This window comes from Furipterus horrens, unplaced genomic scaffold, assembly GCF_987537825.1.
Source record: "Furipterus horrens unplaced genomic scaffold, mFurHor1.1.pri manual_scaffold_7, whole genome shotgun sequence".
NCBI classification, from domain to species: domain Eukaryota; kingdom Metazoa; phylum Chordata; class Mammalia; order Chiroptera; family Furipteridae; genus Furipterus; species Furipterus horrens.
In genome coordinates this window covers 110,664,250-110,688,842 of record NW_028327177.1, presented here as the reverse complement: position 1 = coordinate 110,688,842, position 24,593 = coordinate 110,664,250, and the positions used below count along the sequence as shown (strand labels likewise).

General features: G+C 41.7%; 1 protein-coding gene across 2 annotated transcripts; it reads left to right on the top strand.

The window, feature by feature from the left end:
* The first annotated feature begins 418 nt into the window (after positions 1–418).
* On the top strand, positions 419–23,105 carry CLDN18 (claudin 18). 2 transcript variants are annotated; one of them, XM_090284286.1, is made up of 5 exons: positions 419–638; positions 16,029–16,193; positions 16,776–16,893; positions 19,844–19,954; positions 20,913–23,105. In XM_090284286.1, the coding sequence occupies exons 1-5, from the start codon at positions 419–421 to the stop codon at positions 21,082–21,084; spliced, it is 786 nt and encodes a 261-aa protein (XP_090140412.1). In that variant the 3' UTR covers positions 21,085–23,105. The 2 variants fall into 2 exon arrangements, with proteins under 2 accessions (XP_090140412.1, XP_090140411.1); XM_090284285.1 differs by lacking the exon at positions 419–638 and adding an exon at positions 5,339–5,702.
* Positions 23,106–24,593: the final 1,488 nt, after the last annotated feature.

Below are 24,593 nucleotides of genomic sequence, written 5' to 3'. Positions count from 1 at the left end.
AAGGACCACAGGATGAAGCCCTTTTATCTTCAAGTATTTTGTGACTTAGCTCCTAGAGGCCCTGTCCGGCCAACCTGCCAGGCCTTCCAGGTAGCACCCTCTGCACTTGCTTTACCCTCTACAGAAGGGAACCTGGCTAATCAGGAAAGAAACTCCCTCGAAAGGTAAACAGTGAGGAGAGTGTACACATGATGGAAAACAAATGGGTCTTGGTACCATGTTGTGGAAATTATCTCGCATAAGTAGATAAAGAAGCAGGGTGAGCCCAGGTGGCACTGTTGAGTCCCTGCCTCCATTTCACGGCCCATTTGTGACGTATGCACCAGCCTTTGAGAGAAAACCCTAACCCTACACTCAACACTCTCAGAACTGGGTTGTCTCTCTCGTGTGGTGCTCTGTGTCAACGCTGCACCCCATCATGGCCGTGACCGCTTGCCAGGGCTTGGGGTTTGTAGTTTCACTGATCGGGATTGCGGGCGTCATTGCTGCCACCTGCATGGACCAGTGGAGCACCCAGGATTTGTACAACAACCCAGTGACAGCTGTATTCAACTACCAAGGGCTGTGGCGTTCCTGTGTCCGAGAGAGCTCTGGCTTCACTGAGTGCCGGGGCTACTTCACCCTGCTGGGGCTGCCAGGTAAGAGCTGGTGACTGGCAGGCTGGTGAGGGACACTGGGCCTCTGCCTGGGGCACCACAGAAGGACTGCTGGGGAGGGAGGACCGACAGCCCCCACCACCAGGTTAAGGACAGGCCTGCAGGAACCATAGGGAGAGGACCGTTCTGGAGCTGTGTGGTCTCCCATTCCCCTAACTGGATGGTGCCCAATTCTTCCCAAGAGGCACAATTTTAAAGTTCGGTAACTTCTTTGTGATCCATGGCATTGAGTCTCAATCACCCACAGTAACAAGACCCAGGAGGCCCAGATTTTAGCTGCTTCCTTTTTAAGCCCTAAGATTTTCTTTCTTAAATTGAGGACTGTGAATCCACCTCCAGGCCCCTTGTACCTGGTCCCAGCTTCCATCAAAGCCTAAGCACGTAGCAACAGTAGAAATGGGGCAGAGGGAAGGGCCAGAGAAGAAAGGAATGCTGTGTCTCTCTGGAGTAAGCTAGATGGGGTCCTCCTGTGTGGCTCCTGGCTCCTGACTTCCAGAAAATATTGGCCACATGGAACAGGACCCAGGGCACCCTCTGCATAGAGACCTCTGCAGCAAGTGAACTGCCAGGCAGGTAAAGGTGTATGGACTGTAATACACCTCCCCAGACTGGTATATCAGCCACACAATGATAATATTCCTGTTTGCATATAGTCATTTTTACTTGAAGAAAAATTCAAGTCTCAAACGTATAAAATGCTTCACTCAGGTAAGAGTAAGGCAAAGAATAAAGTTGTCATTTTTATTTTTTAGTTCTTTGTTCCTTCCATAAATATATATATCAAAGTCTTGAGAGAAACATTGATCTAAGGTGGCACGGTAAGGAGGATTAGAAATGGAAAATTGAGCTTTCTCCTCCAGACACTTGCCATTTGACCATAAGGTCAAGACTTAGACATGCACAGAAGGTAACAAGTGAAGGCATCAGTCACACAGTGATTCGTTTTTCTGGATAGTCTGCACTTCCTGATGGAAAGCTCACTACAGCCTCAGGATTCTGTAGGACTACAACCCACCCACATTGGGTGTAGAGAAAAAAAATTAATAAAACCCTTGAAATACTGCTGCTAAGAATAAAATTTATAGTTCTACATTAGTTTTTTTTTAACTTCACACCATCTGACATTTTTAAATTTATTTAATTCTTCTCTTAGGAATCTATTTCATAAGAATAATCAGAAATTCTGGCAAAGAGTTGCATGTATTATGTTCAGCATAATATTGTTTTTCATACAAAAAAAAACCTGGGGTGAGGTATAAGAACAGATGCTTTTGTTCATTTATTTTGTTTGTTTACATGGGGCAAGGGGGTGGGTGAAAAAAGGTGAAGGGATTAAGAAGTACAAATTGGCAGTTACAAAATAATCATGGGGATATAAAGTACAGCACAGGGAATAGTCAACTGTATTATAATACTGTATGGTGTCAGAGGAGTACTAGATTTATGGGGAGGAATCACTTCATAAGTTATATAAATGTCTAACCATTATGCTTATTCCTGAAATTAATATAATATTGACTGCCAACTTTAATTTTAAAACATAAAAAATAAAATAAATTTTAAAAGGAATAGGTGATGTTTAGATGAATAATAGCACTTCTATGTAATGAAATGCTATTATGTGCATATCAAAATATTAAATTAAATTATTAATATTAAATATATTAAATGATGTTTACAAAAAGCTTTACCCGCACATGTATGCAATTAAGTGAAAAGAGCAAATCATCAAATGGTATAATATCTTAATCAGGTAAAAATTATATATGGAGAATAGATAAAATAGAAATATTCCAAATATTTTGTCTAGGATTTAAGATTATGAGTGATTTGTCAAAATCATCTCTACTTTCAAATTTTCTAAGTACCAAAAGGTGGAATCAGAAATTAGGGATATACAGAATGGGGCAAAAGTAGGTTTACAGTTGTGAGTGTGGGAAACAGTTTATTCTTCTATTATTATTATTTATTTATTATTGTGTTATTTAACAAACAACTGTAAACCTACTTTTGCCCCACTTTGTACAATGTGGTAATATACTTTTTAAATTAATAGATGTATTAATTATTTTTCTTACTAGTATACTAATTTGATGCCTCTCAAATTTTATTTTACAATGCCATTTGACCACCAATTTTGCTTAACTACCATATATGATTTTATATTTATATTCCTAAAACATAGTAAAACAGAGGTGGGGGAAATGTCTTCTCCATTACCAATGAACTAATATAAGCTCCTGGAAATTTATAACTTGAAATGGCACTGCCAGAACCGTATTTAGCCCTAAATATAGGGATGATTTTCCTTAAGAAGTCAGCAAAACATTTTTGCTCCATTTTAAAGATGATTAAACAAAGGTGTAGCAACATTATTACAGTATTCGTAAATAAAATCAGGCCATGAATTATTGGTATTTTAGAGATACATTTAATATATTTTAACAAAATCTATTGCCATGAGTGAGGAAGCCCACTGTTCCCCTGTGGACCCTATTCACTCTTTGGCAGTGACAGGTAGGGCAGTGATCCACTCACTTCAGAGCACAGAAACTCATCAGGAAGTGAAAAATCCCATCTTCCAGATATTTTAAAGCATGTCAATATTTATTTCACATTAAAAAAGTGTGTAGACTTACAGTTTCTCTCTACTCATTTAATATTCTGCCTAGGTAGAGGTGGCTTTAGCCTACTCTAAAATTAACTTTCCCTTCCTCCAAAAATATAAAGTAACTGTCACCATTGCAAATGAGAAAGAAAACTTAATTCAGTATACCTGAATATTTAAGTTTTGCATAAAAACATTTGCATAGGGAAATGGGAGTGAGACTGGATAACTTGTAATAATCTATTTAAAATTTTTTTCTATTATCAATTTATTATTTTGGTGATATTATATTCAATGTATTGGCGGGATTGTTAGACAAATGTCATAAAATGAACAACTTAAAACCAAACTCTTATAGTTCTCTTTATGAACAAAAAAAATCTATGTCTTGGCTGAAATAAGAATAAAATGGACTTTGTCCAAAAACATTGTTGAATTATTCCAATGTTTCCCAAACTAATTGGTCAAATTCTGTCCACCAAGAGAGACCACAGTCACTTTTTCTAGTTGCCCCTCCCCACCTTTTAGACGTGACCTTGTAGCTCAGTTCAGGGGATACAGAGGCATTAACACTACTTATCACCTAAGTCTTATATGACTCTGGCTTACTCTCTTCTTTTGGGTTTTCTGGCTCATGCTTCATTCTCTACTAACCCAGACCACAGAACCTAAAGCAAAGTATATGGTTGAGGGAAATGTTGCCTCCATTTAAATTAGAAAGGAGACCTTCCATATTTGCTTTCTGTGTTTGCTGGGAATAAAGTCATGAGAACAGTGGCTGGCTGCACCTAAGATAGCATTGAAATGTCCAGATGCTCAGCCTTGTTTCCTGGAGAACTTGTACAGGTTCTTGGTGTGTGTGTGTGTGTGTGTGTGTACATGCATGCACATGCGTTTTCAGGGTCTTGAAATTCAGATTTACAGAAATTCTAATTAAAATGTATCTGAATTCAGAGGCAAGACACACATGATCCATAGGAAGCAGCAGGTTGATTAATTCTCTAACAAAATCAAATGATGTAGACAAAATGCAATGACTAATCTCTCACCAAGTCTTTCTTTTGCATGATTATATCATTCCTGATACAGTTATCAATTGCAGTGAAAATTTTTCTGCAAAATATAGAAGACAAGTATGTGAGATCTGAAAGAGATCTAAAGTATCCTACTTTAGTCCGCACACTACAAATGAAGACACTGTGACCTGCAGGAGCTGAGCAGTTTGCCCCAAATTACCCAGCATATCACATGTTTTTGACAGTGTCAGGAGCAGATCCTAGGTCTCTCAGGACCAGGTCAGGGTCTTTGGCCCAGCCAGCCGGGGTCCCTCCTCTGGCCTTTGTGAAAACTTCTGTGAGTGCCACATGGTCTTCATATGGTTCTGTGGCACCAGTGAAAGGGAGAGATGGAGGTCGCCAGGATGCCTCACACCTTTTCATCCCAGTTCCAATACCTGTGGACCAGGAGCCTATCTCTAGGATTTGGTTTCCTGTTCTCAAAATTGGGGACAACTTAGTCTGCCCCTGGCTTTCCATATGGAAACAAAGAAAGGGAGGAAGTTGGGGTAGGAGCTCCACCTTTGCTGATTTAAAGTATCTGTGGTTCAAAGCATTTGGACAAGTTCCTTAATCTATTTGTACCTCACTTGACTCAATCCTCCCTCCCAAAATATTTGGAGGGAACAACACTCACTATACTCATTTCTGTAAGATTAAAATAGGAAGATATAAGTGAAAAGTGGTTATGAGTTGTGAGGAGGAAATGTGAAAGTCTGGTTTAAGATGGAGGTTCCTGGGGCCATTTTTTAAAAGTGAGGTCAGCCTAAGTGGTTTCCTGAGAGGAACAGAGCCTAATGAAGGGCTTATGGGGTTCTCCTCGGTGCTGGACACATCAGCTTTTCCCCAGATGGTGGCGTGCTCTGGCCAGAGCCAGAGAGTGTCCACTCAGCTCGCTCTGCTATCAAACCAGCTGGGCCTGTGCAGATCAGCAGGACAAGTGCCTCTTGGAGCCGCTTCTCTAACAAATGAAAAAATAATGCCCTTGAACCAAGAGTGAAACTGAACTATCTAAGGAAAACACTGTGAGCAAACACCAAGAGCTGAGAGAAACCATCTGATTAGAGCAGCTCCCCTCAGGAGCACGGTAGGCCTACACCTTCCACAGGAGGAAGGTGGCAGCTGGTCCCAAGGCGGCAACCAGGGTGCCAGAGGCGAAAGCCATGTCCACCACAACATACCAAGTGGTGGGCTTCCTCCTGTCCATCCTGGGTCTGGTGGGCTGCATTGCTGCCACGGGGATGGACACGTGGAGCACCCAAGACCTGTACGACAACCCGGTCACCTCCGTGTTCCAGTATGAGGGGCTCTGGCAGAGCTGCGTGAGGCAGAGCTCAGGGTTCACCGAATGCCGACCCTACTTCACCATCTTGGGCCTTCCAGGTAGGCGCCGGGCAAGACCCAGGGGCCCCACCAGGTGAGGGCAAGAAGGAGCTATGAGCTCTCACTGCAACCAGGAGGGACCTCAGAAATCACTGCAGGGACTGAGCCATGCTCCCACCTCTGGGTATGACCCTTGCATGGTTGGCTCGGAATAAAAGGTGTGAATAAGAAGAGTTGGCCTCAAGTTGAAGAGGGCAATAGACATAGGGGAGAAAATCAGAGAATTCTTATCAAGTCAAAGGAATTGGTAATGAAGAAGCAGGTCATGAAAAGAATGGATCTATTATAAAAGTATCCTTATGATTCTAGAATAGACTAGTATTCCTCAAAGAGAAAATTTATTGTTTGCATGTATGTGCATGTAACTTGCTCCTGCCAGCACACATATGGAAGTAAAGAAGTAGAATGATGAATATTTTCTTGGAGCTGAGAAAGTTTATTGAAAGCTAGTTTTATTTCATTTTCAATTCAATTAAGTTTTTCTTTGAAAAGTTGAATCTCTTAGGTGCTAAAAAATATTGCCATGAAATTATATTTTTTTCTGCATTTAAAAAAAATATTTTATTTATTTATTTTTAAAGAGAGGGGAAGGGAGGGAGAAAGAGAGGGAGAGAAACATCAATATGTGGTTGCCTCTTACACACCCCCAACTGGGGACCCGGCCTGCAACCCAGGAATATGTTCTGACTGGAAATCGAACCAGTGACCCTTTGATTTGCAGGCTGGCACTCAATCCACTGAGCCACAGCAGCCAGGGCTGCATTTGTGATGAGAAATTCTGGTATGCACTCCTAAAAAACAATATATGTCAGAATATAATTATAGAATAATAATTATATTATAATAATGTCAGAATATAAATATAGTTATAAAAGTGACATTTTTCCACTCCTGAAGATAAACTAAATATGCATGACAGGAACTTTGCATTCTGGTTATTATGGGAGCTCTACTTGTGTTAAGAAAAAGGAGAGGAAAGGAAAGGAAAGGAAAGGAAAGGAAAGGAAAGGAAAGGAAGGAAAGGAAAAGAAAAAAGAAAAAAAGCAAGGTCAGGCTAAACAGTGGCTCCAAGGAGTGTCCAGGATGTGAGTTTGGTAAGGAAAGGAAAATGGTGCTGGGTTTCACCTCTCTGAAATAAGCATCTTGAATAGGTAGAAGGAAACAAATTTGCATGAAACTGTTAAGAGCCTGTGAATTCCTTGAAATTGAATTGTGAAAAGCAATTTAATTAATTCGTCTTTATTTTCAGAAAAAAATAGAAGATGGTGACAGAATTTAAAAAATGGGTTATTTACTCCATGTTTTGGAAACCACTTGTAGTGCAGGACCAGCAGGGCCACAGACTACATGAAACATGTACTTAAGGAAGCACGGGAGGTACAACCTGGCCAGAGGGAAAAAACAAATCCAATGAAGGAGGGATTGTGCTGTAGTATGAGGGGACAGGTCAGAAGGGAGGAGGAGATGCAAGACTGTTGATTGTTGAATTGCTGGCTACACCTAATTTTAACATTTAAATGAAAAAAAAGATTGACCTCATATTCAAAATTAAGGCATTGCATCCTGTGACTTCATGCTCAATAATGTCTTCACAGAGCCTCACCACACGTTATCAATGTGTTGCTTATTCTTTATCTTCCCATGTGTGGAGCTCCCAAACATTGCCACTCTCCTAAATGGCCCAGCCTCATTGCTGCCAATCTAATTTGTCTTTCCTATTTTACCAAGGGAAACTCTCCTCCTCTCCCCCCTTGATATTTCTACTCTCTGCAGAACAAATCCCCTCCTTCTCTCCTGTCCAAGGCCAACCTCTCCACCAAGGCCCTGTAGGCCCCACACCATCCAGCTGATCATCCAGCTGATCAGCCCCTCTCCTTCTTGCCTCTTTCATTTCTCTTCCTCCTTATGCTTATAGCCCCCTTTCCTTGAAAATCTTCTCTTGATTCTGGTCATTGTCAAGATCTGTTTCTCCCTGGATCACTGACTACCAAATTAAAAGACTAAATTTTTCTACCACCTCTCACTCTCAGCCTTTCTCAATCTGGTTTCTATCCTTCATCTCTTTAGAGTGTTTGCTCCTTTGACTGTGGCAGAATCTTCCAATCAACAACTTCTGGTTCTAGATATTTCAAAACCCAGACAACTCTCATGGTTCCCCATTCCCAGCTTAATCAGGTGCATATATGACAGCCTGACAGTCAGGCCCTCCTACCTCCCTCACCTACATTCCCTGACCCATCTCTTTTCTAATTCCCCTGCCTCCAGCCTATGCTTCTCCCTGTCCATTTACCACACTCTGGGCTCGGTTCTGGATACCCATTGCTCCCACTCCCCAAATTCCTCCCTCTACCACCCCAACTGTCATTTCCACCCCTCTCCATTGTGAGGTCCAGCTCAAATACCACCCTTTCCCTGAAGCCTTCTCACATTTCTGTGTTGAATAGGATCCCACAAACCTCTGTACCAAACCCAGAGTACTCTGATAGCATTGAGCATATTCCCCCTTCATGACTCTGCTCACAACTCTGAAAAGTTGAAGGGCTCCAGGCAGCCATCACAAAGGTATACTCCAGCCTTGCCCATCTGGGTCAGAGAAACAGGATTCCACCAAAATCCAGGGAAGATATTTCTTGGAACTTAGTTGGCAGAAAAGGAGATACTTTAAATATTTAATAATTTGTGGCCACAGAGAACAGTGTGGATGTAAAATAGCCAGTGCTCATGCAGCAGGAGTGACTACAATGTAAATTGGCATCCCAAAATGCAAATACTTGTTAGATGTCTTAAGATTTGGCTGGCTGAAGTAAGATGTGGCTAGAAATATTATCAGGAAGAACAGATTAAAAAGAAACTCAAAAAGCTGAAGGTAGGAATGTAAGGAGTTGAAGCAACCAGGGAGGAGACCAAGGAGGTCTTCTGGATACGTGTGGGGCTCCTCAGGGAGCTGAAAGAAGTAACATTAACAGTTCAGGACCTAGCACCCAGAGGGGACTCAGCCATCAGAAACAGCTGTTGGAAGTGTCTTCTTGAGAATGACATGGGGCATAGGGAAGAGAGACCTGAAGCAGAGGAGCCAGGTGAAATGCCTGGAGATGGAAATAGAAGGTTTCGGGGAGTTTTTTACCTCAACCCCACAGGCGTACCACCCTTCAGCGGAGACGTAGGCCTTAAAGCACTATAAAGCCCTAAGGCAAATATCATTATAATACTTTAGTTAATAATCATAATGATAATTACCAAGTATTTAATTTCTCCTAACTATAAGCTCTTTTCTTGCAGAATCTCACTAAACTTTTCATTCATTGGAACTTACAGTCATTGAATAAGTTCATTCCATTCAACTAGCTATACTGTATAACCTACACACAGATTAATGAGGTAAATGGCATTGGTAGCAGGACTGTTTACTTGTATATTACTAGCTCTATATAATTTATATCCCAAGATTCCCTCAATATATTCTAAACAGTCAATGTAGCATGTAATTCTCTAAGGACAGTGCCTAGAAATAAAAACAGCTATTGGTTAGTAGACTACACATTGACTTTCCAATTTAATCTTCATGACAATACAGGGAAATATGTATTAGCTTTATTTTTACAAAAGTGGAAACTGAGGCTCAGAAAGTGGGGCAAGATAATAAACATGCCCAAGTTCCATGGATAAAAGATGCAAAAGCAGGATATGAACCCAAGGCTGAAAAACTTCCAAACCTGTGTCTTTCCCTGCCATATGCTCAGACTCTGTTTCTATGCTCCAGGCAGGAAGGGCTGCCTTTAGCATTGAAGAGATTGATATGTGCTTGAACATAATAAGAATAGGGGTTATATTGGTAGCTTTGGCCCATTTATAACAATATCATTAACAATGCACAATTAGGAGTTCTAAATTTAAAGAATGGAGGACTTGTGTGTCATTCTCATTTCCCCTCCCTGGAGAGAGTGAAAGGAAAAAGCAAAGTCAGTCAATGAGCAGGTGGAGAGAAGGTTAAGAGACCTGGAAAACTCATGCCTGTGGCTCCATGATGATGTCATAGTCAAGTAATGATTTTTTCTAATGTGTTCACAAATATTTGGACTGAATTCGGTACAGTGGCAGGCCCAATGTCTAGAGACAAGTGAGTTGGAATTAAGGGTGCCGCTTTATCACCTCCATCTCTTGACCTCACTTTCCCCATCTGGGAAATGCCTCATGGTCTCACACTTAGGCATTGGCATGAAACTGCTCTGTAACCAATTTACAAACTCTAGCTCTTGGTGTCATTAAATCATTGCTGTTGTGTCTACACAACCCAAAGCTCTCAAACACTCTATCTGTTAGATTTCTTCTCCAAAGTCAAACACCTTTTATGAATCCAAATAGCCAAAGTAAAGATTATTTAGGGCCCTTTTTTCTCCTTTCCATCCCCTCTTCCACCTGTGTTCCACTTCACAGGTTCTCAGCCCCTTTACAGACTCTGAAGGTCTTGATTTTTATACAACTGCCTACATCTTCCCCTCTCTACCTCAATGTGAAAAAAAAAAACAAAAAAAAAAAAAAACAGGCACTGGAGAGCTAGGGAGTTTCCCATCAACCTGTCAATAGTATTTATACACACAGGAATGGATTTTAACAAAACCACATTTAACCCTGAGAACAATTCCATAAAATGTAAAGCAAAAATTATTAAGGGAAAAATATGAAAAAAAATGAAACTGCTCTTAAGTATCCTTTCCAAAGGCGCTGCCTTGTTTGCTTCTTTTTACTATTGGCTGACTTTTTCACATAAAGTCTAATGCTCATGATCCTGTGAAATCAACGTGTCTTTTTCCAGTGTCTGCTGGAAGAAATTGGCCCTATGAGATGAAGGAATTCTAAATGAGTTATAAAGTTGATATTAGATCTGGGTGAGCCTCTTGGTTCTTAGTCAAGCTGAATCTTCCCTCCACCAAAAAATCAAAAGATGTTTTGGGCTTTTTAAGTATGTGGACAAACATCTAAATGTGTACGCACTATTGTACACTGAAGGAAATCCCATGGAGAACTGAGAGCACATCTACAAAGCCCAAGATAACCTGTGTCTTAGGTATAAAAATGAGGCTGCATGCCATGATTTCTCAATGATCAAAGCTATGTAGACTTAGGAATCAGAATGCCTCCTCAGCTTGTGGTTGTGAAAGTTGTTACTTTGACAGCAGGGCAGCCACTTACAAAACATCATTCCCTAGCATGGACTAGTCACTGGAGGAGCATCATTTCATGGCAAGGACAACCAGTGTCAGAATTATATAGTTGGACCTCATCTTAGAGGTGTAAAAGAAGGACGATGAGGACAAAAGCCACCTACACTGCCTCACCCACCACCTACCTCTGCTGTTCATTCCTGAGTCCATTCCCACCACTTTGGTCCAGGTCTTTCTCTTCCTTTTTTTCTCAAATCTTCTTTCACTATTGTCCTTCACACTCCCTCACCCATGGCTTTTTCAAATCCTCAACCATTACCATGTGAAAGAATTCAGGATTGGAGAGAGGTAATTTCTTTTTAGAGAAGGGAAGGGAACTGATATTTACTGAGCGTGGCTTAGTTCTGTACTGGTGTTGAGTAGCATCCAATCCTCACAACAGCTCTATCCCACTCCAAAGTTGAGGAAACTAGGCTTCAGTGAGGTTAAATGACTTCCCTAACAGCTTACCTAGCATCATATCATTCTGTAGGATTTCACAAGATACTAAGGACCTCCATATTGGTTTCCTGGGATCTGTGGAAAATCTAGGCTTTCCACCTTGTTCTGAAGGGTCTTGCCTCTGAGGTCTGATCTCAGACTTGCCTCTTCTGGACTTCCCTCCTTTGGACTCCTCCGCTAGCTCTTCCTGCCTCCAATCTGAGGCCAAGCTCTACCTGACAGTATGGGTCATCTCCCCTCCCCACCCCACCACTATCAAAGGCCCCAGGTCCAGGCCTTTGGTTCCTGGTGATTTGCTTTCTCATCAGCCCCACCCACATCCCCGCAGCCAGCTCAGTGATGTCAGCCACTGCAAACTCTTCGCTCTCAACTCCCCACTCTGAGCACCTCCTCTGGAGCCCTCTTGAGGTCTGTTTTCCCAAATAGGTCCTTGAAATTTTATGTGTAGGAATTGACTGTGGGAGTGGCGGGAGGGGTGGGCAGAGGAGGGCAAAGACAGGGAAACTGGGACAACTGTAATAGAATAACAATTTTTTAAATCTTAAAAAATAAAATTAATTAAATAAAAATCTCTAGGGGTGGGGCCAAAACATTAATATTTCTTTAAAAGTTTCCCCAGGAGATGTTAAGATGCAGCCTGGGTTGGAAACCACACCTGAGAGCACCTCACCTGTTACTTCATTTCAGGAGAATAAGAACTTTTGCAACAGGGAAAGAACACTGAGTTTCCATTTTTCTATTTGTTTTTATCAGCCCTGAATCCTGCCCAACCTTCATGTCTGATAATGCCTCATTGTTCATTGGAAAGAATGCTGTAGTCACACCTCTGGTGCAGGGAATCAGTCTTTAGAACCCGTTGACTCACCTGTTATCAGCTGATAAGCTTTTGCCTCTTGCTCAGAATATTAAATAAGATGCAGAGTACCTAAAAGAGAAACCTACTTCATTAGCAGTTTCTCTGGTTTCCTAGCTATGAGAAAGGATTAGAACCACAGAGCATAAAATTTTCTAACTGGAAGGAAGTTCATGTCACTGCCATGTATCTCCAAGGTCATTATTAGACATAGGGGGATCATAGCAATGAGTGGTGGAGAACATTTTCTCCTACATCCTGGCATCTGCCCCATCACAGCTCCTGCTCTCAGAAGAACCTGCCAAGGGGTCTCCGAAGCATGGAAGACATTGGTCTTCCAGGCTTAATTGTGGGTCTGACAGTGGCCCCATAAGGTATAAAACAATGTTATGTCTTTTCCAACTACAGGCTAAAAGAAAGAGGTAGGAATAAGCTAGAAGGAGATTCCGGATATGAAAATGAGCTCAATGTCAGGGTGGGACCCTGGATCAAAGAAGGTGTCACTGTTCATCAGAAATCCCGGGGTCAAGAAAGAGCAGGGAGGACATGAGGACTTTTCATGCAAACCTGATCTGGCAGAGGCAAGAGGGTATCTGAGAGCCTAAGGCAAAGGCTGACTGGGACAAGCTGGCCAGAGTTCCAGTACCTAGAGGCTCCTATGACACACCAGCAGCAACCCTCCACATCAGGCAAGCCCACAATGCTTTCACCTCCCGCCTGCCCGCATTACCATCCCTTCTCATCCAACAGTGTCAGGGAAGGTCACATACCTCAGCTATAGCCACAGCACACATGTAATATGTTTTTAGGAACAAATATTAGATCCCCCTTAATTACAAGAGACTCAATGACCCTGTCTTTGCTAAGAATCTGGGATAAGTATAATTTTTCATAGAATGAGGAAGAAACATTCTTTATCCTACTTGGTTAATTATTATTTGTTAGGTGGCTTAACTAGTTGGGTGGTAAATTCATTGATTGCTTTTTGGTTGTGTTAACCAGATGCCTTGCCAAGTGCTTCTTAAAAGGGATAAATTATTTGATTCTCTGAATAGTTTAAGGGTTAAAATATCAGAACAAGAGCAGTTTTTAAGACCTCTAACAGGTCCCTGGGTAGATTTGAAGTCCATAAATGGCCCATGGGGACAAGGTGGAGGGAAAGTCAAAGACCCTTCCTCTTCTCAAATGTCCTGCTTTCTGGTAGTAACATCCAAAAACAGAACAACCTTGAAGATATTTCTTGAAGTCTGGGGCTACCCCACAAATGTCTTCTATATAGCTGTCCTAAGCCACAGGTTTATGGCTTAACTATGTGTGTTAAAGAATATTAGGGCCACACCACAAACTACTGTTAGAAAGTGGTTCTATTTTGATTATATAGCCAAGGTACTCCCAAGATTAAAAGAAATTTTAGGCTCAGAATTTCCAATAAAAATGTAATCTTCTCAGGTGGTAAGCTGCTTGAAGGCAGAGACTATTTCCTATGAAACTTTATACCTCCTACAGTATCAAGAGAAGGGTTTTGCAGAGAATTTGAGCTTTAAAATACTGATGAATGAATGAATGACTTCATGGATGAGCATATGACTGTGCTGTTTGACTATGAGAGTACACCAACATGTGCTAAGTGAATACAGAAAGATGTAAATGAATACACAAGTAAATGACACATGCTTGCATTTGCCAATGAGGGAACGAACAGGGTGTTTGTTCCCAGTATCCTATGGCCCAGCAAAGCCATTAGGCAAGGCTTGAGATGTCACAGCTGACACACAAGAGCCCTCCTATATTACAAATGGGTTCAAGGGCCACTCCAAGGCCCTTGTGAGTTCTCTTTGCCTTAGTGGCTCTAAGCATCAGAACTCAGCTGCAAGTCCAAGATGACACAGATCCCAGAGGATTGACCTACACCATAAACCAAAACATCTACTCTAGAAATATAGTTGCTAATAGGACCAAGATTGACAACGACTGCTTGGAGAGAAGCAAAGTTAAAACCAGAAATTTCTTTAGAGAGAAGAGAATCAGAACCCAGTGAATGGAGGTTGGGGACACAGAACTAGAGTAGCTGGATCCCATTATCTCTACACAGGCAGATACCTGGGGGAAAAGAACATCCATTCCTCAGGCACTGCATCAGGCTCATTAATAAATTTTACAGGATCTACCTATCTTTTCTCAATATATTTCATTGATTGCCAATTCTTTCATGACAAATTGCTTTGTGATACATACCTTAGAGTGAACATTGGCTATATTTGCTATGGAAATCTTCCCAAAGAGATTGGAGAGAATTCCCTCCCAAAACTCCCTTGTCTCCAGAATCACATTTATAAACAATCTCCTGAGACAGGTTATTTCTCGAGATAATTTTGGGAGAATATTCCTTTATACATTCTTACCATCCATTTCAGAGGATGATATTTTATAGCCAAGTCTCCAAGTTTGGAGATAGATTCTGTTAGGAGCATACAGATCCCTGTACCTTGATGGCAGCCAGACCTCTGCTGAGTTTTCCCGACAAGGTACCTCAAAGCAGTGCATGGTGATGAGAAAATAATCGTTTTGAGACAGTTTGGGGTTTGGCCCCAGCTCTGCTTTTCCCTTGTTCTGTGTCCTTGGGCAGGTTATTTAAACTCTGAGTCTCAATTTCTTCAATTATAAAATGAAAGTAATATTACTTACACTGCAGGGATTTTAGCGTGATTAGATTTTTTAATGTCTGAAAAGGCTCTTAACAACTTTCAATCAAAAGTAGCAATTGCTATGACAACTAGAATATGATGGAGCTTTCTGCTTTGTCACAGAGTTCTTCAGTCCCACTCTACTACAACTCCCCATGCTAGGGGCCTTTCCATCTGGAAGACATCAAGGGCTCATTCGTCTTCCTTTTTTAAGATTCATTATGTTTGCAGTGGACAGGTTTACTGACTATCTTTCCCCACTTCAGTAGAAGCTCCATGAGGGCAAAGATCGTGTCTGTCCTGTTAATTACTGCTCCCTCATGCCTACTCATGGGGCTCAGTAGAAAACTGTGGAGATCAGTAAATGCACTTTAAGGATACCCTAGAAACCACTTTGGATACATTTGGAGGGAAGGTCACTTCAGGAGAGTCCCAGCAAGCCCTACATCTTCTACTGATTCCTGAGAAGGAAACTGCTAGTAAACCATGGTCATATTGAAAGGCCTGAGATTTATATAATATCTTTTCATATGTACCCAAAACCTACAGCTCATCATGACCTTAGGAGTCCCTTTGGAAGTAGGCAAAAATATAGTGCCTTGTTAAATCACTTAGTGACCTTGCTTCATTATACGCTATAAATGAATACTTGGTTTTCCTAAAGTGGACACAACTATATAAAACATTGAACCCACATGGAAAGACTAGAGAAGACAGATGTTTGGGTTAGAAGTCAAAGCAACCCAGTTTTAATAATTTTTAATATCACCTTAGTGGCTTCATTACCCCTTCATAGTTCCCAGAATATCAAGGTTTAAAATGAGGAAATGAAATAGATAAATTCCATTGGCTCTCCCAGGTCCATCTATCCATAATTTTCTCATTCTACAGGCATTCATATGCAAGTCCTTCATCTATCAGAGGATTGTAGGTTATGGTTTTGCAATTCCCACAATTCTACATCCATTGACAATAATAAAGTTCACATCACAGTTTATAGACTTGCTGTTTCTCAGAAGTTCCATGCTGGTTGGTTGTGGTTACTTGGTTTTATTAAACCAGGGCCTGATCAATCACGTTGAGATAATCTTATCTATCTGCTTGTGCCTTGCCCCTTGTCCCACAGCCATGCTGCAGGCAGTGCGAGCCCTGATGATTGTGGGCATTGTCCTGGGTGCCATTGGCCTCCTGGTGTCCATCTTTGCCCTGAAGTGCATCCGCATTGGCAGCATGGAGGATTCTGCCAAAGCCAACATGACACTGACCTCAGGAATCATGTTTATTATCACAGGTAAACTAGAAACCTGGGGTTTCTGCTGGTCAAACGTACTTCTGGGAATGTCAAAGCAAAATTATTCTGGCAAAGGAAACACAGCTTCTCCCTACTGAAGATGGTTTGGACATAGTTCAGAGCTTTTCTGACCAGGATTCAAGATCTGAGATTAAGGCCCAGTAACACTCGACAGAATTATCATTAGCTGCCACACAGTCCCATTATAACCCTAAGATAGTCATGTGACTCAACTCTTAAAGGCATTATTTTGGTAAGATTCTAGAAAATGATTTTAAGGGATGAACTCTTGACATTGTCAAAGAACCAAACCCCAACTATTTGTACTATTAAGCATTGGCCCCAAAATGCATGAAAAATCTCTTTCCACACATATACAAGTCCTTCCACATTTAGAGAAATAAGAGAGTCTAAGCACCTGGAACAACGTCCAGAACATAGTGGAAATTCAATAATTAATGCTTATAGGAATGGAAGGTTCTGTAGCCTGCTCATCTAAACTCCTTTAAATATACATTGCTCCAGAAACATTGTGATCCCTTAAAAGCCAACTCTGGGGCTTTCTTTTTTTTTGGTCTACAGGTCTTTGTGCAATCGCTGGAGTATCTGTGTTTGCCAACATGCTGGTTACTAACTTCTGGATGTCTACAGCTAACATGTACACTGGCATGGGTGGGATGGTGCAGACTGTTCAAACCAGGTAACCTCCTAATTTAAGTCTCAGGATTCCATGGTGAATATTGTTGTAAAAATCTGATTAAACACATATGCCTAGTGTGACTGTCAGTGTCTGAAACAGTAAAAAGTTATCAGAAGCAACCATGCCATATTGTAAATCAACAATGATCTGTAAATTCATAACCTTCACTTCAGTGAAATATCCTTGGTGATGTGAGTTAAGGCTGATCTGACATTTCATTGAAATATAGTGACAGTTCACGGTATTTATCTAACACTTGTACACAGGCCCCATTGTGGTAGCATTGGAACAGGCACTATTAACCAAGGCATGTAAATGAGCATCAACCCACATCTTCAGTCTATGATGGGAACCTGGCTAGGGACAGGTAAAAGCTTGACTAAAAAGTAGCAAGATACAGTATAGGTGAGAAAAGTAATGTTTCATCCTTATTCAGCTTGACTCTTTCTCTCATTCATTAATTTATTCTTTCTACAAATGTATTGAGCACCTACTGTGGGTCAGAAACTGTTCTGAGTGCTGGGGATAAAGACAAGGTCCCTTGTTCTCATGGAGGTTATGGAGTAGCAGAAGGAGATGAAACTTCACTATAATTTTGTGTCTGAAGAAGGGCAGAACTTTTAAAAGATGGAAAAGCAATTCTAGCATGTGTATTCATTTAGCCACTTTAAAGGGACATTTCTCATAGCAAGAAACAGCAACAAATTCCTGAAGGAGAAAGATCTTGTTCTGAGAGAGCAATGTAAATATTATAGCTAAGTGACTCATCATCTCTGGAGTAGATACACTTGGTATTTCTCCAGCCACACCATCATGGAATAAAAGCAGGTATAAGGACAAGATAAACCCATTACTCTGTGGCTCCTTGGAACTCCTATCCTCACCCATGTCCCTGCTTTGCTCCAAGAATGGGAAGGAAGTGATCTCTATAGCTGCCCTTATTCACCTCCATACTCCTCTCATGTTCTCTTGGTTACAAAAGCAACTTAGAAGTAAGCTTGGACTTGCTCAGTTTTAGCATGAAAAGTCCAATGTCCTACAAAGCTCCTCTGTCACAGGCAAAATGGAAGAGCCCACCTTGTCCAAAGTTTTTATGTGCCTACTGGCCTACTGTCACTGTCTCTACCCAGAGGAGCCACCCACCACCCACCTGACACTCGGTGCTACTTCATGCCATCACCCTCTCACACCATCTCCCTAGAACCCGCCCCTGTCACTTGGGCAGCCAACTTCAGTCCTGAAATTGATACCGGAGGATTCTGACTAGCCCCTGAACTTTTTCCTACATGGATGGGCAGCATTTTTTCTCTTTCTGTCTTTTTATCTTCTCTACACAGATAGCACAGCTGCCAAGAAAGATCTTGGCAGTCAATTGATGGGACTGTGGTTCTGGTGGCTTATTTAGTCCCAGTATCCCCTCTTTCTGTCCCCCAACTCTGCCATTACCACTTTGTGGACCAGAGCTACAAACTCTCTACCCCTACCCTGCACACATCTTGCAGGGTGTTTTGTATTAGCCTAAACATCTCATTTTATAACCTGAATTAATCACAAACTTTTAAAAATTAAGTGTTTCAGTTGGGTTACTGAGAAACAGATCCTGAGGATCCATATATGAGTTATTTATTAAGGACGGGAGACAGGTTAGGGAGTGGGGCAAGCAGGACGGGGAAGGCGGGTGATCTCAGATGAAGTCTTGGACTCAGACTGATTCTAGGAAATTATTGAGGTCTTTCATGCTTCGGCACAAGTCAACCTCTGTGCAGGTGGGGAAAGTGACTCCAGTGGCTGAACCAAAGCCAGAACTCCATTGAGAGTCCCAGGGACCAGCTAATAAAGGCAAAAGAACACAGGGTAGGGGGAGAGACACAGAAGTGGTTAAAGGGACAGAGGGGACCTGGGCAGAGTACCATTGTACCTGCTAGACAGAGACTTCATAATACACACACACACCTGGGTTTTTTTCACTTTCTAACAAAAAGAAAATTCAGATCTGGCAGCACAGAGCCCTCCTTCTCATATGGCAAGAATCTCTACAGCTGAGAGGCAGCTACCCTTTAACTAAGGATTCACACTCTCTAGTTTGCCACAGTTTCCATGCCTCTCAGGTGCTCAGCTCTGAGGTCATTTAGCATCATGTTTGTGCCCCCCTCCCCCATATAATAGAGTTAAGAAAGTGAAATATTGCCTTACATCCAGCCCACTTTACTCATTTAAGTTTCTTGCCTGTCCCAGGTAGGTATATAAGTTTGTTGACCTTGATCAAGAGTGTTTAAGTTGAGGAAGAGGAGCTCATTCCTCATACAATGCATATAGGATAGTATAGTTTAATGATTAACAGTGGGGGCTTTAGAGGCAGAGTGACCTGCATTTGAATCCTGGCAATGCCATGTTCTTCCTGGGTCTTTGGAAAAGTTAATGAACCTCTCAGAGCCTCCATTTCCTCATCTGTATGATGGCTGCATCGATTTAGTTCTTTATGAAGATGATACTCTACCTGCATGGTTGGTTGCCGAGATTACTTGAGGTAGGTGGGATGAATGCTTCTTGGCCCACAGTAAGAACTCAAGGGACCAAAATTCCTTCAGAAATAATTACTTGAGACTGATTCTCTCAAACTTCTCTGGTTAAACAGTCAAGACACTCCCCTTTGGTGACAGAAAGAGAAAGGAGATTTCTTGAGATGTTTCTCTCAGATTAGAGATTTATAATTAATTTTATGCCTCAGTGATCTAAGAGGTCCAAGAATCCTCCTGCTGTTTTGCTACATAGCTTTGGTCCCAGCACTCTTCTCCAGGCACCTATTCATTTGGCTGTGACCCAAAGGCATGTGGGCAGGGTAGGTGTGGAATCCAAAGGGGAAGTAGAGAGGACAGGCATAGCCAAGTACAGTGGGTGGAACCTGGAGAGTTCAGTCAATCAAATTCATAGTCATCATTTTCCCACTCAGGTACACCTTTGGTTCAGCTCTGTTCGTGGGCTGGGTTGCTGGAGGCCTCACACTCATTGGGGGTGTGATGATGTGTATCGCCTGCCGGGGCCTGGTGCCTGAGGAAAGCAAGTGAGTTTCCCCATCCCAATGCAATCAGACATTTGATCTGAGTCCATTTTAACATATAACTTGCAGCTAGAATAATCAGCCTGGGCGTATGGCATAACATTGTTGAGGATGAACCTTCTCTTTTATGAGGAACAGAAAAAACAGAACAGGAATACTTCCACCTGAGCAGAGTTAGGTGTGATCCTATTTGAAGAGGAAAACACCATCCCTGGCTTCCCTCTGGCTTCAGTATTCTGTAACTCAATGGCTCTCAACTGGGAGCAATTTTTCCCCTAGGGGATGTTTGGCAACATCTGAAGACACTTTGATTGTTACATCTTTGGTGTGAAGGGATAGGTGATACTAGCATCTAGTGGGTGGAGGCCAGGGATGTTGTTAAACATCCTACAGTGCACTGGCAGGCCCCCACAACAAAGAAGCATACATCCTAAATGCCAATAGTACTGCTGTTGAGAAACCTTGCTGTAACTCCATGAATGAACCCAGAAATGGAAGACCTGACTCACAGTCTGGTTCTACTGCTAATTAACCCTACAACCACTAGCAAATCATTTGCCCTTTCTGGACCTCTGATACCTCATCCATAAACTGAGCAGATTAGAGGAGATGGGTTGCATGTAGGTACTTTCCAGCTCACAAATTCTATGATTCCTTGGCATAACCATGTTCCCCTGGACATTGTTTCTGGTTCTGCTTCATGTTAATTGATTAACAGAGGGGACTCACTAATCAGTAACTACCAGCTCCCATCAAAGCAAAAAATTCTGCTCCACTGCAAAGCCATAAAAACCGGTGTTCCAAAATCTACAGTGACCAGTCCTCTCAGTTTGCCTCGGCTTAAGGGTTTCTTGGCATACTGAACTTTCAGTGCTAAACCTGAGACACTCCAGGGTAAATGAGGTGCTTTGTCCTCTTACCAAATAAATCTATGGTCATGGAATCTTTCTTTTTCTTTCAGCTACAAAGCCGTGTCTTACCATACCTCAGGCCACAATGTCGCCTACAAGACTGGAGGCTTCAAGGCTAGCACTGGCTTTGGGTCCAACACCAAAAACAAGAAGATATATGATGGGGGTGCCCACACAGAGGATGAGGCACAATCTCATCCTTCAAAGTATGACTATGTGTAACACTCCAAGACATCTTGGCATGGGCAGAAGAAAATCCCAATTAGAGCCCACCCCCCAAAAAGGACACTTTACCTTGATTCCTGATTGTTTTTGACTCTGATGAAGATAGAAAAGCCTTGATTTCACCTGTGGTGAGGCTAGATGGTTTTAGTGAAATGTCTGTCTCTAAATGTTCTATCACAATACAGCTGAGTTATCAGATATGCTTTAGAGGCTATTGCTCATATTTGCAATTCTCTATTTCTTTTTTTTTAAATATAACCTTCCTAATCTGATGATAGAATATGACTTGAATTCCTATCAGACACTTGAATGATTTAGATAGACTCTCCCTCCTCCTTCTATCCAATAGCCCATTGATGATCGATTTCTCAACTCATCCCTCAGAACAATTCTGAAAAGAAAAAGAGAAAGTCTGTCCAAAGACATCATATCCTGCTATTTGATTTTTGCCTTCCCTCCCCACAAATTGGCTACTAATAAACACTGATTGAAGAAGAGGTGAAAGGGGAAATATATTTGTAATGTCTCTAGCTCATTATTTGAGTTTTCTTATGCTGTGATCTTAAATGTCACCTGGACCAAAGTGATTTCAGTTTGAGAAAACCAAGTCTTTCCATCGGGGGGAGAGGAGGCGTCTGCTAATTCCAGCAAGACTCTCCAAGGGTTTCCAGAGCTCTCCACTGTGGGTCCCCTTTTTGTCACAGGCCAGAAAGTGTCCCTTGAAGAATGAGAAGAGGATTTTGTTTTTGGTACTCTAAATGTATTTTGTATTCTACATATAGTTAGAATAAACAATGTATTAGTAAAATGATACACTGTGAATTAGCCTCACTCCTACACATAGATAAAAGAAAATGAAAAACGAATTGCTTTGATGTTGTCTATATTTTACAGTGTAAAAATCACATTTAAGTCCAAAATTCATAAGATGCTCACTATCCTAATTCCCTTTGAAGTCTCCAGGACTTGGACTATAATGATAGAGTCAATGTAACCCATGTAAAACCCAAATAATGGAACATAGCAGGTCCTAGGAAGTGAGTTGAAACTACTTTTAAAAATAATAATGTTATGTTTCCAAGTGCTACATGTCCGCACTCGCATGGCTACAGGCCACTGTTAGTTGACAGTAGACTTACGTGGCACTGTGGTGAGCTTGGTCACTCTGAGAGCAGTTCTCATCACTAAATTCACCTGGAGTGATTAGACCACGGAGTGTTTAAGAACTGAAAGCTCTTTGTAGCCACACACCTCCCCTGTGTTTATATCACTGCTATAGAAAGCCTAAATTCCTTCCAGGCCACCAGAATTCCATCCCAGCACCAGAGCCAGAATAGGTCCTATGGGAAACTGAGGTATTTGGGGGAATGTGATGGGGGATCTGACCATTGGATTATTATTTGGTGGGGGAAATGTCCTAATACCAATAGTGCATGTAAAAGTCACCCCCAAGGAGATGGATAAATATTCATAGGAATCTTTAGGCTGGACAGACTATATCTGGGGAAAGACCAGATCATGGGCCATTAAGCAGAAAGAAATTGTGTTCACCTGGAGAGGAAACAGTAAACTCAGAAACCCTTCTCACTGAGACAGCAGTGGTTTTAGGCCCAATCAAATAGAGTACTCATGGACCTCACTGTCTAAGATGGGGTAAATGAAGAACTCATAAATCAACTCAAGAAGAAAAAGTTGGGGTGGGAGGAGAGGAAGCTGAACAATCTAAAGCATAGAGATTTTTAAGGGTCCTCAGCATTTGAATTGAAGGGCTTGAGGTACAATGCTCTCTCTTCCTCCTACCACCAGAAAGTCCTTGGTCAGGTCTGAGGCACTAAGGTGTAGCTTGATTGGATTTATAATTAGCACGTTCTCCATCCAACACTTAACTGTTTAAAAGTCTCCATGTAGTTAAATTGTGCTTTGCAATTATTTTTTGTTCCTCTCTTATTGTATATGCATTGAATATTGACCTGCATGTTTTGTTACTTAAAATTTTAAAAAGTTATTTCACATTTAAATAGCTTCTGTTGTTTTTTTCTAAGCTTTGAGAAGTGAAGGTGGGAGTCTCAAAGCTGAGTGCATCTTCCTGGAGTGCATCTGCTGGCTCTGAAAGTCTTGCATTCCAGGAAACCCCTCAGCCCCCAGCAATCTGAGAGATCTAGTCACCCTATGCCAAGGCTACACAGCTAACAGGAAAACGTCCCAACAAAGGTGGGCCTGCTCCATACCTCACTCTTAGTGGGAATGAATCCCACTAAACAGGCAAAATACACACATACATATGAAGGAAAGAAGGAGGTGGGAAAAGAGGAAGAAAGGAAGGAAGGAAGGAAAAAAGGAAGGGAAGAAGGAAGGAAAAAAGGAAGGGAGGAAGGAAGGAATTTACTTTAAACAAAAAAATTTTGCTTATTAAGCCAAGAAACGTAATAGTTAAAACAACATAATACTGTAAAATTTCAATCTTTAATTCTCAAGTTTAAGAAAAATGTCAAACAAGAGCAAATCTATTGTAAATGATGAACAGACAGAAGGCAGGGATGAGGAAGGACATCAGGCTAGCTGGTCCTGCTGAGCTGAAACGTTCAGCCTCTGCAAAGCTCTCAGTGTGCTGTGCAACATGTGTGTACATTTAAGGATTTCCAGGCTAAAGAATACTGTGGTATGATGCCATCTGGAAGGGTAGGGAAGGGACCAGGGCCCCCAAAGTGCACTGTCTGCAGGTGAAATCCCTGATTCCACTGGCAGTGGCAGCCAAAAGCCACCCAAATTTCACTGAGATTGGTTTTGGGCTGAGGTTCATTTTATCTCAGCACTAATCTTAGATTGGAGCTCCCCAGCACTGTCTGGGATCTGAGTCAGTATCAACTGCCATTAAGAGTTTTCCCATTCCTTTCTTGTCTCAAGTGGAGCTGAATATGACCTGCTTACTCTGGTCTCAAGTTGTTGACCAGTCCAGGCTTTCCCTGTTATCAAAGCTGCTGCCCTTAGCCTTTGTTGACAATGAAAAACTTATTTATTTTGTTCAACAAACCAACTTGAATTTCCCCAAAGAATTTTTTGAGAAGTAAAACATCAAACATATTGAGCATGTGGGACTTTGCCACCCATACTTATTGCCCCAAGGAGGACTGTTGCCATGGCAATGGCTCTGCAAGGAGAACGGAGTTTGGCTGAAGAGTGAATTAAATACCATAATGGAGCACAGGCCAACCGGTCATTCAGCCCCTTATGATGCTTGGAGTGTTTACCCAAGTATTAGGAGTTAAGTCATAATTAAGAGAGAGTGAGAGAAACAAAAATGTCCCACTGCAAACAAACATGTTGAGGGATGGGAGTAGTGGTCAGAATGTGGGTGAAGATGTTTTGAAAGTCAACAGTGAGTGTACATGACTTTATCTTTTCCTGAGGGCTGGCAGAACCCTCCACCACTAGCTTTTGTGCAGACAGACCAGTCCCATCCCTCTGGAAAGAGGCACAACCAATGGAGCAGGCAGAACTCAATGAAG

Excerpts from the sequence above, each read along its gene's own strand:
- CLDN18 (XM_090284286.1), top strand. The coding sequence starts at position 419 with ATGGCCGTGACCGCTTGCCAGGGCTTGGGGTTTGTAGTTTCACTGATC. Across the intron at positions 16,194-16,775 it reads AATCATGTTTATTATCACAG|GTCTTTGTGCAATCGCTGGA; the intron begins GTAAACTAGAAA and ends TTTGGTCTACAG. Across the intron at positions 16,894-19,843 it reads GTGCAGACTGTTCAAACCAG|GTACACCTTTGGTTCAGCTC; the intron begins GTAACCTCCTAA and ends TTTCCCACTCAG.